Here is a 16,093-nt window from a genome sequence, read left to right as displayed (position 1 = left end):
ATAATCACAACACCAGAGGACATCTCTGATTTCTATTTGTAAGTAATGATTTTGGATAAGAAATTATTATTATTTTTAAATTATGATTTTAAATTATAATTCTTGATAAATATTAATTAATCAATAATCATAATCCTTACATCTACAGTTCATAATATCATAAAAAGTTTGGAGAATCTAGAAAAATGTCTGTACATAAGCAGGGAAAATTAAAACCCATGCCCATGATCTTCGATCGCTCAGGAGGAACTGCATTAAATACCAACATCATTCTGTAACGGATATTATCACGTGGGCTCAGGAACACTTCAGAGAACCATTGGCAGTTAACACAGTACATCGCTACATCTACAAGTGCATTTGAAAACTCTACCGTGCAAAGTGAAAGCCATCTATCAACAACACCCAAAAAAACATTATTATGATCTAGCATTCAACATGGACAACATGATTGTGAAACTGTCTAAAATTCTCTATGAATGCCTACAAGCTTCCTACTTACGACCAAAGGGAGCTCCTGCCTTGGGTGATAACCCCCGTGAATTTTGTCAGCCTCCTGGCATCCACCTCCAACCACTGAAGTGGGTCATCTCTCCCTGCACACCAGGCCCCATCGTACAAGTCATCTTCATAAAGGCCAGCCTGCAGGCCACAAAATGCCATGTCAAGCAGTATTTCACTGTTGAACCATATTTATGTAAGAGTTAACCTGAAGTCAGATGGGGTTTTAAACTACATTTCTAACCAATGATTGTTTAATACCATGCAGATGTTTTTACATGAAAGGAACACAAGTTTAGCAAAAAAAAAACTATTAAGCCTTTTTCAGTTTTCCACATTCTGTTCTGTTTCTGGTTCTTAGTCTGAAATTGATTCACCTTTGTCACCATTTATCTGAAATCAATACTAAAGACTGTGGAATCAAATCTCTGTTTTCACCATAGTCAGAGCTTTCATTTAGAACTAATGCACATTTGGCAGTGATAACAAAGATGTCTTTTTGTGGGTTATGGTGCCAAGTGTCTTGGCTTGGCTTGAGGTTTTTCCTGTTTTTCTAGACAAAAACACTTAAACTGTGGTTAGTAGACAGCCATCTTCAGGTCTCTCCAGAGATTTTCTGGGTTTGTGTTTAGAGAGTATTAAGTACATCCCTTTACTTTCTCAAGCCTTTTCTGTGTGTTCTTCATTTTAAAATCTTGTTGAAATGGAGCCTGTGAAGTTTTTAGGATTGTGCTATATTTGTCTGGTTCTTTCATTGCTACTGTGGTCAGGATAAAACTTTCCACTTATATAAAAGTACATGTTTTTTCAGCCAGCATTCCATCATCACTGCATGAGGTTGCCACCGTTGTGCATATCCGAATAGATTAAAGTAACTGAGTGACATTTAGTACCTAATTTTATCCAGTTATTTTACCCCTTCACACAATTGCATACAGTGGGGAGAACAAGTGTTTGATATACTGCCGATTTTGTAGGTTTCCCCACTTGCAAAGCATGTAGAAGTCTTTAATTTTTATCATAGGTACTCTTCCACTGTGAGTGATGGAATTTAAAACAAAAATCCAGAAAATCACATTGTGTGATTTTAAGTAATTAATTTGCATTTAGAAATTGCATGAAATAAGTATTTGATACATCAGAAAAACAAAACTTAAAATAGGTACTGAAACCTTTGTTTGCAATTTCAGATATCAGACATTTCCAGTAGCTCTTGACAAGGTTTGCACACACTGCAGCAGGGATTTTGGACCACTCCTACATTCAGATCTTCTCCAGATCCTTCAGGTTTTGGGGCTGTTGCTGGGCAATATGGACCTTAAGATGTTTCTTATGGAGCCACTCCTTAGTTGCTCTGGCTGTGTGCTTCGGGTCATTGTCATGCTGGAAGACCCAGTCACGACCCATCTTCAACGTTCTTACGGAGGGAAGGAGGTTGTTGGCTAAGACCTACCAATACATGGCCCCATTCATCCTCCCCTCAATACAGTGCAGTCATCCTGTCCCCTTTGCAGATAAGCATCGCCAAAGAATGATGTTTCCACCTCCATGCTTCATGGTAGGGATGGTGTTCTTTGGGTTGTACTCATCCTTCTTCTTCCTCCAAACATGGTGAGTGGAGATTAGACCAGAAAGCTCTTTTTTTGTCTCATCAGACCACATGACCTTCTCCCAGGGTCATCCAGATGGTCACTGGCAAACTTCAGACGGGCCTGGACATGCGCTGGCTTGAACAGAGGGACCTTGCGTTGCTATGAATCAGAAAAAGACGGACCCAAGATTCAGCCAGACATAGTACTGAAAGTTTAAAAGGTTTATTCAGCCACAGGAAAATGTCACACAGGTAACACTCCTCACAGCTTCCAGGAATCACTGAGGCAGAAAGAGGGATTAGTGACTTGTAGTCTCTCCAGATTTTGCAGGGATCAGAAAAGCCACTAACCTGCTTTTGTCTTGCGTGGAACTTGAAACCCAGAGGGGAAACCTCAGTGGGCGGCAGGCGGTGATCTCCACAGCACAGGTGAGAAGTGACTCCAGGCTGAATAATCCGAGGGCTAGGCTGGCTCAATAATCCAAGGACAGAAACAGGGTCAACGATCGGAACAAGAGGCGTCAGGCAAGGGGCAGGCAGAGGCATAAACCAGATGCAGGAAACAAGGTCGACAACCAGAATCCAAATAGTCCGACAGGGAGCAGGCAGAGGCATAAATCCAAAAAGCAAGGCAAGGTCAAGAACAATGATCAGACAGGAAGGAACGCTGGATATCTACTCACACAATGGCTTTCAAAAATCAGGCACGTCTGCTTGTCAGAGTCAGTATATATCAGGGAAGACACAGGTGCTTGGCATTCCACAGATTGCACTACAAGTCGGGGCTCCACGAAGGGCTTGACCTGAGAAACGTGGAACATGGGGTGAATCCTCATGGAGTTGGGTAATCTCAGTCGTACAGCGACAGAGTTGATGATCTTAGAGATTGGGAAAGGTCCAACAAATCAGGGTGCCAATTTCCGGGATTCTACCCTTAATGTGAGGTCCTTGGCGGAGAGCCAAACTTTCCACCCCACCTGGTACTTAAGGGCAGGGATCCGTCTCCGGTTGGCCATTCTTGACTGAACCAGTGACATTCTGATCATCGATCTCCTGGCCTTTCTCCATATTCTTTGGCACCTTAGGGCAGCCGCTTGGGTGGACGGAACATTAGCTTCTCTCTCCTGAACTGAAAACATGGGTGGCTGGAAACCAAACACAACATGAAAAGGGGACAAACCAGTGGCACTTGATTGCATAGAGTTCATGGTGTTTTCAACCCAGGGCAAATTTTGTGACCACTTGGTCGGGCTAGACTCACATAAGATACGAAGTTTGGTTTCAACTTCTTGGTTAGCTCTCTTGGTTTGGCCATCAGACTGAGGATGAAACCACTGAGGAAAGACTAACAGAAATTCCCAACAAAGAACAAAACTCCTTCCAGAAACGTGACACAAATTGGGGTCCTCTATCGGAAACAATGTCATTTGGGATTCCATGGAGCCTGAAAACTTCTCGGGTCAATATCTCACCCATCTCCTTAGCAGATGGAAGCTTCTCCAATGGCACCAGATGAACCATCTTTGAAAATCTGTCAATTATGGTTAGTAGCACAGAGTGACCATTAGAAACCGGTAGACCTGTCACAAAATCCATCGCAATATGTGACCATGGGTGAGGGGGAATTGGCAAAGGGTGCAACAACCCCGCAGGGGGGCGACGAGAAGGCTTAGCTCGACAACATTGAGTGCATTCAGCAACAAAGTCTTTGACATCCTTGACCAGCGATGGACACCAAAACTGAGTTCGAACTGTCTGAATGGTTCTGCTGATTCCTGGATGAAAAGCTAAACGAGAGCAATGATAAGATAAGTTTGTTATAAGAGAATAAACAGAAATACTCCTTATTTGGACCCAAGGAAATGTTATGTTATACATGAGTGACATGATATATGTATATGTTGAACACACCCTTGAGGCTGGTATAAAACGAGCTGAAAGCGGAGAGTTGAACAGACTTGGGCTTGCAGGTGCGTGACTGGAGTCCATCTCTCACTCTGCGCAGAGGCGAACTCAAAGTTGGTTGTACTTGTGTTTATTTCACTCTTTTGAAACCTGTACCCAAATCAACGGACCCGGAGAAGCAAAGACGGCTTTGACAGGAAGACAGGAAGAAATTAAAATGACCGAAAAACAGAGCCCACCTGGCCTGTCTGGGGTTTAGCCGTTTTGCTGATTTCAGGTACTCCAAGTTCTTATGGTCAGTCCACACCATAAACGGCTCCTTAGTCCCCTCCAGCCAATGTCTCCACTCTGTCAATGCCAACTTGACAGCCAATAGCTCTCTGTCTCCCACGTCGTAATTCCGCTCAGCCTGTGACAGAGTCCTTGAAAAGAAGGCACATAGGTGAACACGATCATCCTCACCTCTTTGGCTTAATACAGCTCCGACCCCAGTGCTTGAGGCATCCACCTCCACAATAAACTGTCTCTCTGGGTCAGGAGACCGTAACACTGGAGCTGACGTGAAGAGTTCCTTTAACCTATTGAAGGCCTTCTCTGCATCCTTATTCCACACAAATTTCACCTTGGAAGAGGTAAGAGCGTTTAGGGGAGTAGCAACCAGGCTGTAATTTCTAATAAACCTCCTATAGAAGTTTGCAAAGCCCAGAAATCTTTGAAGCTGCTTGCAATCAGTTGGAACAGGCCATTCCAATACGGCCTTGACTTTGGAGGGGTCGACAAGCACTTGATCTGGGGAAATGATGATGCCCAAAAAGGAAGTGGTAGTTATGTGGAACTCACATTTCTCTGTCTTGACGAACAACTGGTTTTGGAGAAGACGCAGGAGAACAGCTCTGACATGTTTTCTGTGGGTTTCCAGATCTTGAGAATAAATCAGTATGTCATCAAGATAAACAAATACGAATTGACCCACCATGTCTCTTAGAACGTCATTGACCAATGACTGAAAAACTGCAGGAGCATTAGTAAGTCCAAATGGCATGACCTTGTATTCATAATGGCCCGTAGGTGTGTTGAAAGTCGTTTTCCACTCATCTCCTTCTCCGATTCGGACCAGATGATATGCATTCCTTAGATCCAGCTTAGAAAATATCTTGGCTCCCTGGATCTGATCAAAAGCTGTGTTCATGAGTGGCAAGGGATATCTATTGTTAACTGTTATCTCATTAAGGCCTCTATATTCAATGCATGGTCTCAATGAACCATCCTTCTTCCCAACAAAAAAGAAACCAGCACCTGCAGGAGAGGAAGAGGGTTGAATGTGCCCTGGCTTTAATGCCTCATCAACATAGCTCTTTATGGCCCTGTGCTCTGGACCAGACAATGAATAGGTTCTGCCTTTAGGGGGTGATGTGCCAGGAACAAATCAATAGCACAATCATAAGGTCTATGGGGTGGCAGAGCTGTGGCCATGATTTTATTAAAAACCTCCTTTAAATCATGGTATTCTTGCGGTACCTTGGATAAATCCGGATAGGTCTCCTCAACCTCATTCTCCACACTGACCTCCGTAGCAGCAGACAAAAGACAGTCAGCAGAACATGACTCGGACCAACCCAGAACTTCTTTTTTCTTCCAGTCGATGTGAGGGTTGTGTTTCTGCAACCAGGAGGCACCTAGGACTACAGGAAGTTCAGGTGACTTAATGATCATGAAAGTTACTTTTTCTTGATGATTACCTCCAACTGTTAAGGTAATCTCCTCCGTCCTGAGATGTGAATTGTTCATGCTGTGACCATCCAAAGCTAGCACGTTTCTTGTGTCAGCTGACGGAATAAGTTTTATGCCGTTCTTATTTGCAAATGTTTTGTCCATGAATTCAGTATCTGCTCCTGAATCAATAAACACGGCCCCCTGGAGAGACAAAGAAGAGGTTTGAAAATGGGCAGGAAACAAGAAGGAGGAGGCAGATAGTTGACTTTGGCTCAGTAGAAACCTCCCTTCCTCTGCTGAGCCTGTCCTTTTAATGGACACCTGAGTGTTAAATGTCCCTTCTCTCCACAATAAAAACAGAGCTTGAATCTTCTCCGACAATCTTTCTCCTCAGGGGTAATCTTGGTTCTGCCCGATTGCATGGGCTCACAATTATCATTTTCCTCAGTGAGAGGTGACCGACTCCTCTCATACCAGTGTGCAGAAACTTGAGTTAATGATGAGCGACCCCTCTCATGGCGCTTCTCCTTCCTTCTCTCTGCCAGCCGAATATCAATGTGAGCAGCCAAATCCTCGAGTTGTTTCAGGGAAGAAGGATAATCACGGGTCGCTAGCTCATCCTTGATGTCTTCGTTTAATCCTTTCATGAATGCATCCATTTGTGCTGCCTCATTCCAACGGCTCTCTGCGGCCAACAAATGAAAATCAATTATATAGGTCGAGACAGGTTGATCACCCTGTTTGAAGGACAATAATCCTCTTGCGGCCTCACGACTTGGAATGACCGGGTCAAAAACTCGAATGAGTTCCTTGGAAAAAGTTTCATAAAGATCACAAGATGCAGACCTGTTATGCCATTCAGCAGTTCCCCACTGTTTTGCCTTTCCTGCCAGCAGAGATATAAAAACGCCACCTTGGAACGTTCAGTGGGAAAGGATGATGGCTGAAGCTCAAAATGAATTTCACACTGAGTTAGAAAAGCTCGACATTGGTCTGAGTCTCCCCTGAACATCTCAGGTGGAGAGAGGCGTGGCTCCCTTACCTCTGCTGTTGTCCGTGTTACTTGGGCGTGGTTTCTTTGTGACGGTGGCGGCTCGGAGACAAGATTGCCAGAACGTAATATGGAAATTATTTCCTCCATGCCGGAACACAACCAGGAAAGGGTCTCATCAACGTGGGTGTGCTACTGTTGTGCTGGCGATGGGTCCATTTTTGGCCAGATTTTTCTGCTATGAATCAGAAAAAGGCGGACCCAAGATTCAGCCAGACACAGTACTGAAAGTTTAAAAGGTTTATTCAGCCACAGGAAAATGTCACACAGGTAACACTCCTCACAGCTTCCAGGAATCACTGAGGCAGAAAGAGGGATTAGTGACTTGTAGTCTCTCCAGATTTTGCAGGGATCAGAAAAGCCACTAACCTGCTTTTGTCTTGCGTGGAACTTGAAACCCAGAGGGGAAACCTCAGTGGGCGGCAGGTGGTGATCTCCACAGCACAGGTAAGAAGTGACTCCACGCTGAATAATCCGAGGGCTAGGCTGGCTCAATAATCCAAGGACAGAAACAGGGTCAACGATCGGAACAAGAGGCGTCAGGCAAAGGGCAGGCAGAGGCATAAACCAGATGCAGGAAACAAGGTCGACAACCAGAATCCAAATAGTCCGACAGGGAGCAGGCAGAGGCATAAATCCAAAAAGCAAGGCAAGGTCAAGAACAATGATCAGACAGGAAGGAACGCTGGATATCTACTCACACAATGGCTTTCAAAAATCTGGCACCGTCTGCTTGTCAGAGTCAGTATATACAGGTCCTTCTCAAAAAATTAGCATATTGTGATAAAGTTCATTATTTTCCATAATGTCATGATGAAAATTTAACATTCATATATTTTAGATTCATTGCACACTAACTGAAATATTTCAGGTCTTTTATTGTCTTAATATGGATGATTTTGGCATACAGCTCATGAAAACCCAAAATTCCTATCTCACAAAATTAGCATATCATTAAAAGGGTCTCTAAATGAGCTATGAACCTAATCACCTGAATCAACGAGTTAACTCTAAACACCTGCAAAAGATTCCTGAGGCCTTTAAAACTCCCAGCCGGGTTCATCACTCAAAACCCCAATCATGGGTAAGACTGCCGACCTGACTGCTGTCCAGAAGGCCACTATTGACACCCTCAAGCAAGAGGGTAAGACACAGAAAGAAATTTCTGAATGAATAGGCTGTTCCCAGAGTGCTGTATCAAGGCACCTCAGTGGGAAGTCTGTGGGAAGGAAAAAGTGTGGCAGAAAACGCTGCACAACGAGAAGAGGTGACCGGACCCTGAGGAAGATTGTGGAGAAGGGCCGAGTCCAGACCTTGGGGGACCTGCGGAAGCAGTGGACTGAGTCTGGAGTAGAAACATCCAGAGCCACCGTGCAAAGGCGTGTGCAGGAAATGGGCTACAGGTGCCGCATTCCCCAGACCTGGGCTACAGAGAAGCAGCACTGGACTGTTGCTCAGTGGTCCAAAGTACTTTTTTCGGATGAAAGCAAATTCTGCATGTCATTCGGAAATCAAGGTGCCAGAGTCTGGAAGAAGACTGGGGAGAAGGAAATGCCAAAATGCCAGAAGTCCAGTGTCAAGTACCCACAGTCAGTGATGGTCTGGGGTGCCGTGTCAGCTGCTGGTGTTGGTCCACTGTGTTTTATCAAGGGCAGGGTCAATGCAGCTAGCTATCAGGAGATTTTGGAGCACTTCATGCTTCCATCTGCTGAAAAGCTTTATGGAGATGAAGATTTCATTTTTCAGCACGACCTGGCACCTGCTCAAAGTGCCAAAACCACTGGTAAATGGTTTACTGACCATGGTATCACTGTGCTCAATTGGCCTGCCAACTCTCCTGACCTGAACCCCATAGAGAATCTGTGGGATATTGTGAAGAGAACGTTGAGAGACTCAAGACCCAACACTCTGGATGAGCTAAAGGCCGCTATCGAAGCATCCTGGGCCTCCATAAGACCTCAGCAGTGCCACAGGCTGATTGCCTCCATGCCACACCACATTGAAGCAGTCATTTCTGCAAAATGATTCCCGACCAAGTATTGAGTGCATAACTGTACATGATTATTTGAAGGTTGACGTTTTTTGTATTAAAAACACTTTTCTTTTATTGGTCGGATGAAATATGCTAATTTTGTGAGATAGGAATTTTGGGTTTTCATGAGCTGTATGCCAAAATCATCCGTATTAAGACAATAAAAGACCTGAAATATTTCAGTTAGTGTGCAATGAATCTAAAATATATGAATATTAAATTTTCATCATTACATTATAGAAAATAATGAACTTTATCACAATATGCTAATTTTTTGAGAAGGACCTGTATCAGGGAAGACACAGGTGCTTGGCATTCCACAGATTGCACTGCACTGCAGCAGCCACCAGGTGCATCTAATCTGCTGATTGCAGCCAGGGAGACAGGGTAGAGCAGACGTGCCAGATTCGTGACATGCGTGCGCTGCAGGATTTTAATTCAGCGGCGTAGTGTGTTAATAATGGTTTTCTTTGAGATTGTGGACTGTTAGGTGATCAAATACTTATGTCATGCAATAAAATGCAAATTAATTAATTAAAAATCACACAATGTGATTTTCTGGATTTTTGTTTTAGATTCTGTCACTCACAGTTGAAGAGGACCTATGATAAAAATTAAAGACAACTACATGCTTTGCAAGTGGGAAAATCTGCAAAATCGGCAGTGTATACTTGTTCTCCCCACTGTATCTATTTTGCGTTTTATACGATTTAAATAATGCTCCAGGATCATCTTTCTATTTTTCTTTTTCAGGAGACACTTTCTGTGGAAGGCGCCATTGACCTGTCAATTTGGCAGTTTTTACCATGATTGTGTTAGCCATGTAGAACATGGTGATAAATTAAACATTTCTGTATTAAAGAAACGTTTTTATTGGTCCTATGTAATCAGGTTTTCTGGAAACTCAATTTTGGCTCATCAAAATTAACAGACATAAACACTTGAAATACATCACTCCTGTGCAATAATACACTGAGATGCACCTGTTAGAGTGTGCACAATCATAATTATGTTCAGGTAAAGATGTGATGGAAATACAAAGCACATATTAAATTAGGATGCAGCAGTTTGCACAGTGGTTGAAAGCTTGCACAATTTAAAGGGGTTATTTATCTTATTAGTGTAAATAAATACACCACAGAAACTTGCCTCTATGTATTAATTATCATGTCTAGGCTGTAGATTCTGTTTGTTGGAATTAACACAGATTCATTATGCAATGTTCTATCTGAAGGCCTTCTAACAATTTCCAAACTTTGTGTTTTTCAGCTACATCTTGATGTCAAGATATTTATTGCTGCCCTGTTTGTGTCTGGAATCAAAACAAACTGTTGCACCTACATAAAAATAAACCAGAAACAATGAAAAGTGGCCAAAGGAAGCCTTTAACATCTGCTCAGTATGTGTTTCTCCCGACACAATCTTTGTCCTCCTCTGAACTGTTCACTTTAACACACAAATTTGTGCATCTAACAGACAAAAAGCCCATTGTTTTGCTGAATCAAGACCATGTGTTTGTGTGTTTCATTGCTTGTGCAGCTGGATTTGGAGCAGTTCAACTTGTGAAGCATGCTTCAGAAGACTTCCTTTAAAGAGCATCTCCTCAGTAGGTCTTGGGATGTGTCCTACTCTTTTGAAGACATTTAGTCAGAGCAGGGGCTTTCAATCATTGTTTTCAAAGATTGGGTCTGACGGAATATTTCTTTTTTTTTTTTTTTTCATATTCAATTAATTTTATTTGACCAAATTGTCTTTTTCCAATTAAAATTTTTAGAATTCCATGTTTTAAAAAGCAAACATATGGTTAAACTTAAAACATCAAATCATATGGCAGGTTTAGACAATTTCAGCAATTCAAGAAAAACAATAAACAACATTCTAGTAGGTTTAATGTAATGTTTTTGAAAAACTCTTAAAAATCTGTCTGTCAATCATTTTTAAGTATTATTGTAATAAATGAAGCAAGCATGTTTTATATGAAAGTAAAGGAACAATCAGTTTTATAAAGTAAAACTAATCATTAGTATTACATCTAAATACTACATGGTCTGCAATAGTGTTGGAATTGTGTAATACTTTTTCACCAATAATAATATTCAGGATGATTTGTTTTCCTGACACAAATGATATTTTGCCCCAGCAGGGGTTTCTAGACAGCCTTCTCTGCTCCAACATGGGGTTAGGTGGGTTTTAAAAAGCTGTTACAATGTTATAACAACTCATTACCTAATATATGTGTAACGTCATTAATGACCAATGTACTAGGGTTGTGCTGCTCTGTCTTCAGGTTTTTCTCACATGCTGGTAGAGCCTCAGATCGTCAAATATCGTATAAACTTGGTCCAGATTGACTTTCCACTCAGTACGATCTGGACTGGAGTCTGGACTATTACTGTCACTGTTACCGATATTTAAAGGGCATGTTTTATAACCAGAAAACAAAAATTATTGAAAGTGTGAAACATAAATAAATTACAGTTGGGTTTTACATTGTATTTTGTCTGTAGGCATCAGAGGAACAGTGCTAGTCAGTGCACATCAGTCTAAATGCTAGTAAACAGTTTTGTGTTTTAAATTACAGTTTTGCTCACAAACTGTCATTCCCCACTGTGATGAATTACATACAGATTAGGCTCACCACAGAATGCTTTAGAATCCCTCTCGTAGGTGCCAGTTTGTTAGGTGTCGAGAACTACTGCACTGACAACAATTCTCCCTACTTCCTGCCCCTTACTGGGCACATCTGCATTTTATGAGCCAACATTCCAGCTGCTAGTTTTGGTGTCACATTTTTTATTGCTTGACCATTGCGTTATGTACTGATGTATGATTTTGGTGTCTCAAATTTAAGGTCATCACCCAAAGCAACTTTTGGCTACGTTCTCCAATGGCTTGCTCACTTTTTTTTCTAGCAAGCTTACATATTTCTCAATTTTGGACAGGTAAATGAATATAACAATGGTGAGCTAAAAGCCTGAATACAGTTGAAAATTTGCAAAATAATGATTTATGCCCTTTAAATATTTCTTGAACTTGGCATTTATAAGATATGATGTCTTTCCAAGATGATTACGCAAGACGTTTAACTGAAGATTGCGTCTATCGTCCGCCTGATTTATCTTTTTTGCTACTTTTTAGGAGAATCAAATTACTTAAAATACATTAAGTTGTCAAGGAAAAGTGAGACATCCTAGGCTGTTGTGCAAGCCGCAACATATCCATTAAGCTTGGCTAAGCTTAGCATCACTTTAAATTCTCATCTTACCTGAATGTTAAGACGACCTCTGTGTGCACCAAGACCGTAGCGTTTCGTAGATGAAGCGTGAAGCTGGAAATCATCAATCTTCAGAGTCTCCAATCCAATGGGAGGGCATTCTAGGCAAAGAGAAAAAAAATTGGCTTGTGATGGTAATGTTAATGTAATGTAATAATATGTATTAATGCTACACATTAGATATCTGCATATAGTATGTACAAAAGCTCCTTTCACCAGGAACCATAAAAGCCTACATCAGCAGTAATGAGTGTTTTGGACTTTTGGTGCGCTGAAGATGTGTGAAACAAGCAGAAAGCAGCTGCATTCAGCAATCATCAGGCAACTTCCCCCTGTTGCTGATTTAATGACGTTTAGGCCAAGAGAAGAGTTTAATCGCTCATTGCAGTGCCTTTGTGTGCCAAAACAATATCCAACCACAATAATTGGGGCCTGCAGAAAGAATAAGTTAGGAATGCAATTTTTTTAAAGCCCATCAAGCCATAGTCTAAACACATTCTATAGTAAACTGTAAATGAAGCTTCAGTCTGTGCTGAAACAGAAATAAATGCAGTAATGTCGGCGCTGCTCAACTCAGCCATAGGAAAAAATAGAGTTGAGTCAACACATAAAAAGCACCAACTTTGATACATTTTAGAATGATTTTATGGAACCGACTAACACAAAGTAGTGCACAGTTTCAAAGTGGAAGGAAAATTATACATTGTGTCCATTCTTTCCAAATGAGGCCAAACTTTTTGTTTCCAGGCCAAACATTTTGGCCTGGACACAAATGTGGTAGAGACATACCCCATAACACTGCAATTACATCAAACATGGTCTAAATACAAATTCAAGCCACACTTCACACATTTCTGTTTGTAAAACTTTGAATTAGATTTTCCTCCAACATCACGATTTTGCACTACTTTGTGTTGGTCTATCATGTAATCACCCAAGAAACATAAAAGTTAGTGGTTATATTTTGACAAAATGTAAAATACAAATTGTAAAACATTTACAAGGCACTGTAACCTCCTTTGGCTCTGGAACTGCCTTGAGGTACCCCAGAAAGACATTGGAGAGTGACACCAGGGAGATGTATATCTGGGTTTATCTCAATAACTGGACCTCAGATAATACAATAAAAGTAATAAATGTTTTTTTTGTGTTATAAATACTGAAAGGTGTTTTAACAAAATCCCATTTACCTCCATCACTTTGACACAGAAATCAGTCAAGCCCAGATGACTGTGGTGTCAGTTCTGTCCGTCCATTAGATTAGAAGACAGACAGCCAAAACGCAGCTACATTAACAAAAAAGCCACCAGGGTGTCGGCTATAAAACTCTACACAACCACACTTTGCCAAACAGCCATTTTTTCAGGTATCCTGGCTAAGGTCAGTATAAATGATTAGCAGACACCTATATAAATTGCAAAAAATATAGGGTACTCCGGCTTCCTCCCACAGTCCAAAGACATGCCTGTTAGGTTAATTGGTCACTCTAAATTGCCCTTAGGTGTATGAATGAGTGTGTGCTTGGTTGTTTGTGTGTTGCCCTGCAATGGACTGGCGACCTGTCCAAGGTGTACCCCGCCTCTTGCCCATAGACTGCTGGATATAGGCACCAGCTTGCCCGCCACCCACTATGGAATAAGAGGTAGAAAATGACTGACTGACTGATAGGGTACAATAATTTGGCTGGCAAGACATTGTTTTGGAAAAACGTCCACAAAACATCTATCTTCTAAGAAAAAAAAGCTGCACATGCCTGAAAATGTTTTCTTTTCATGCCAGAGGGAGTTGCAGTTTGTTTGAGCAAATGCAAGCATTTAAGTGACTGCAGAAACTGAGATGGTGCTGACTAAATGCAGCTCTTTGTGTAAGAATCTCTCATCTCTTTACACTACAGTGGATGTTAACCAATAGGGGCCAAATGGGCAAATCAAAGCTGACGTGTGAAATTTCTGCAGGCCAGCAGCTCTTTCTGGGTACATCAAGCTGGAGCACAGCAATGGAACATCAGAGGAAGAATTTCCGATTGAACGCCAGTCTGTTTGTACATGCCGCACATGTCGCTGTCACACGGCCAGGAATGCCTTCACAAATGAACTCCCTCTGGTGAAAAATAAGGAGGATGTGCACTTGCTTTTTACAGTGTTCATGCAAGAAACTTTGAAATAAACTGCTGGAATAATGTAGAGTACAAAAAGGAAACAGCTGTGCAAGGACAAGCAGCAGACATCTGTATGAGCAAGAGACAGCATGTGTAATAAAGCAGAATCATTTGGGAGTAGTTTAGTTTGTGGTTTAAAACCAAAGTATAAAAGTTAATTAATGCAGGCCAACTCATAAAACATAAAAGTCACTGTTTGACCTTTTAGGGCTACAGAACGTTTGTCCAAAAATGCATCAGAGTTGCCGATCAACCTATTTTGCAAAAGGAACAAGGGTAGCTCCACAGATACATTCATACAAAGCAGATGGGTATCAGCCTGCAAAGCCGCGAATCATTATCAACATCTGTGTACAATTCAGGGAGACTCACACAGGAATAAAGTATCTGGCTTCAAGAGTAATGTGTAATACAAATCATATTTCAGAAAAACTGACATTTATGTCTTCCTATAGGGCTCTTGGCATGTCACTCCACTCACAGGCTATCCAGATCATTAGTTATGTTCTCCACATCTGGAGATTTGTTCTATACTTTGCATGTATTCAATATTCATAACACGCTGGTTGTAAGTGGAAGCATTAAACTACCTCTAAACAAAGCGTTCCAGTTTAGCATGACACGCATTTCTGAGAATAGTTGAAAAAAACAAAAAACTCTCTTTTACATACAAAATGTATTATATGAGACCAACTGGAACAGGTACAAAGTATCTTGCAGTCATAGGACCCATGTTCTTATCCTGAAATCAAGACTATCCACACCCCTTAAATGTTTTCACATTTTTACTTCCACAAACTTCAATATATTTTATGAGGATTTTATATAAAAGATCAACTCAAAGTAGTACATAATGGTGATGTGGAAGAAAAAAATTATCCATGCTATTTGAAATCTTATACAAATAAAGATTAAAATTGTGTTGCGTGGTATTCTTTGTAAAAAAAAACTCCAACTCAATCAGATTGAATAATGAGCATCAGTGAATAACCATTTTCAAGTCTTGCTATATATATTCCAAACGATTTAGCTCTGGACTTTGACTGGGTCATTTTTAATACATGAACTTGCTTTGAATGTTTTGATCTAAATCATTCTATTGTTGCTCTGCCTGTGTGTTTTAGAGATATTGATCTGTGGGAAAGTGAACCTCACTCCAGTCTCTCATCAGTCTTGTTTGATGAGAGCACCTTCTTCTACATCTTTTCCGTTTCCCTACATGGTTTGTAGCAAAATTGCAAACAGAAATTCTTATAGCTTTCTTTTAACAATGTTTTTATTCTTGCTATGCTTCCATAAAACGCCAAAACCGTCAAATGCCCAGTTGCCCTGTCAACAGAATCTCAAAACTGGGTTTTGGATCTCTGCAGCTTCACCAGAGTTTGTATAGGACTCTTGGCTGCTTCTCTAATTAAAGCTCTTCTTACCCTGCCTGTCAGTTTAGGTTTATAGCCATTTTAGCAGGTTTACAGTTGTGCCATACTCATTCAGATAATAGACTGAACAGTGCTCTGTGAGATGTTCAGTTTGAGAAATGGTTTTAGAACCAAACGCTGCTTAATTTTATCCCTGATCTGCCTTGTGTGCGTCTTTATAGTATTGTTTGTTCACTAATGCGCTCTACCAAACCTCAAAGACATTCACCACTGGATTTATACTCAGATTCAATTTTACACAAGTTGACTCGATTTATTAATTAGCTGACTTTTGAAGGCAATTAGTCACTCTGGAATTAATTTAGGTGTATTGCATTATGCACAGCACACTTTTTGGAATTTTGTTTGTAAACAAAAACTGTACACCACATTTTTCTTCTACTTCCCAACTATGGACCTTGTGTTGGTCTTTCACATAAAATCCAAATAAAA

General features: G+C 41.0%; 1 protein-coding gene across 2 annotated transcripts in view; it reads right to left on the bottom strand.

Annotated features, from left to right (window-relative positions):
• The window catches only part of cpxm2 (carboxypeptidase X (M14 family), member 2), a 49,641-nt gene that overhangs the window by 28,601 nt on the left and 4,947 nt on the right, over positions 1–16,093 (bottom strand). For both annotated transcript variants that reach the window (XM_047376338.1, XM_047376339.1), the window contains exons 3-4: positions 12,059–12,168; positions 503–642 (exon numbers count right to left, since the gene is read on the bottom strand). In XM_047376338.1, coding sequence (XP_047232294.1) covers positions 503–642; positions 12,059–12,168 — 250 coding nt within the window. The remainder of the gene's footprint in view (positions 1–502; positions 643–12,058; positions 12,169–16,093) is intronic.

The sequence above is a fragment of the Girardinichthys multiradiatus genome, chromosome 10 (assembly GCF_021462225.1).
Source record: "Girardinichthys multiradiatus isolate DD_20200921_A chromosome 10, DD_fGirMul_XY1, whole genome shotgun sequence".
Classification (NCBI taxonomy): domain Eukaryota; kingdom Metazoa; phylum Chordata; class Actinopteri; order Cyprinodontiformes; family Goodeidae; genus Girardinichthys; species Girardinichthys multiradiatus.
This window is presented reverse-complemented; position numbering and strand designations above follow the sequence as displayed.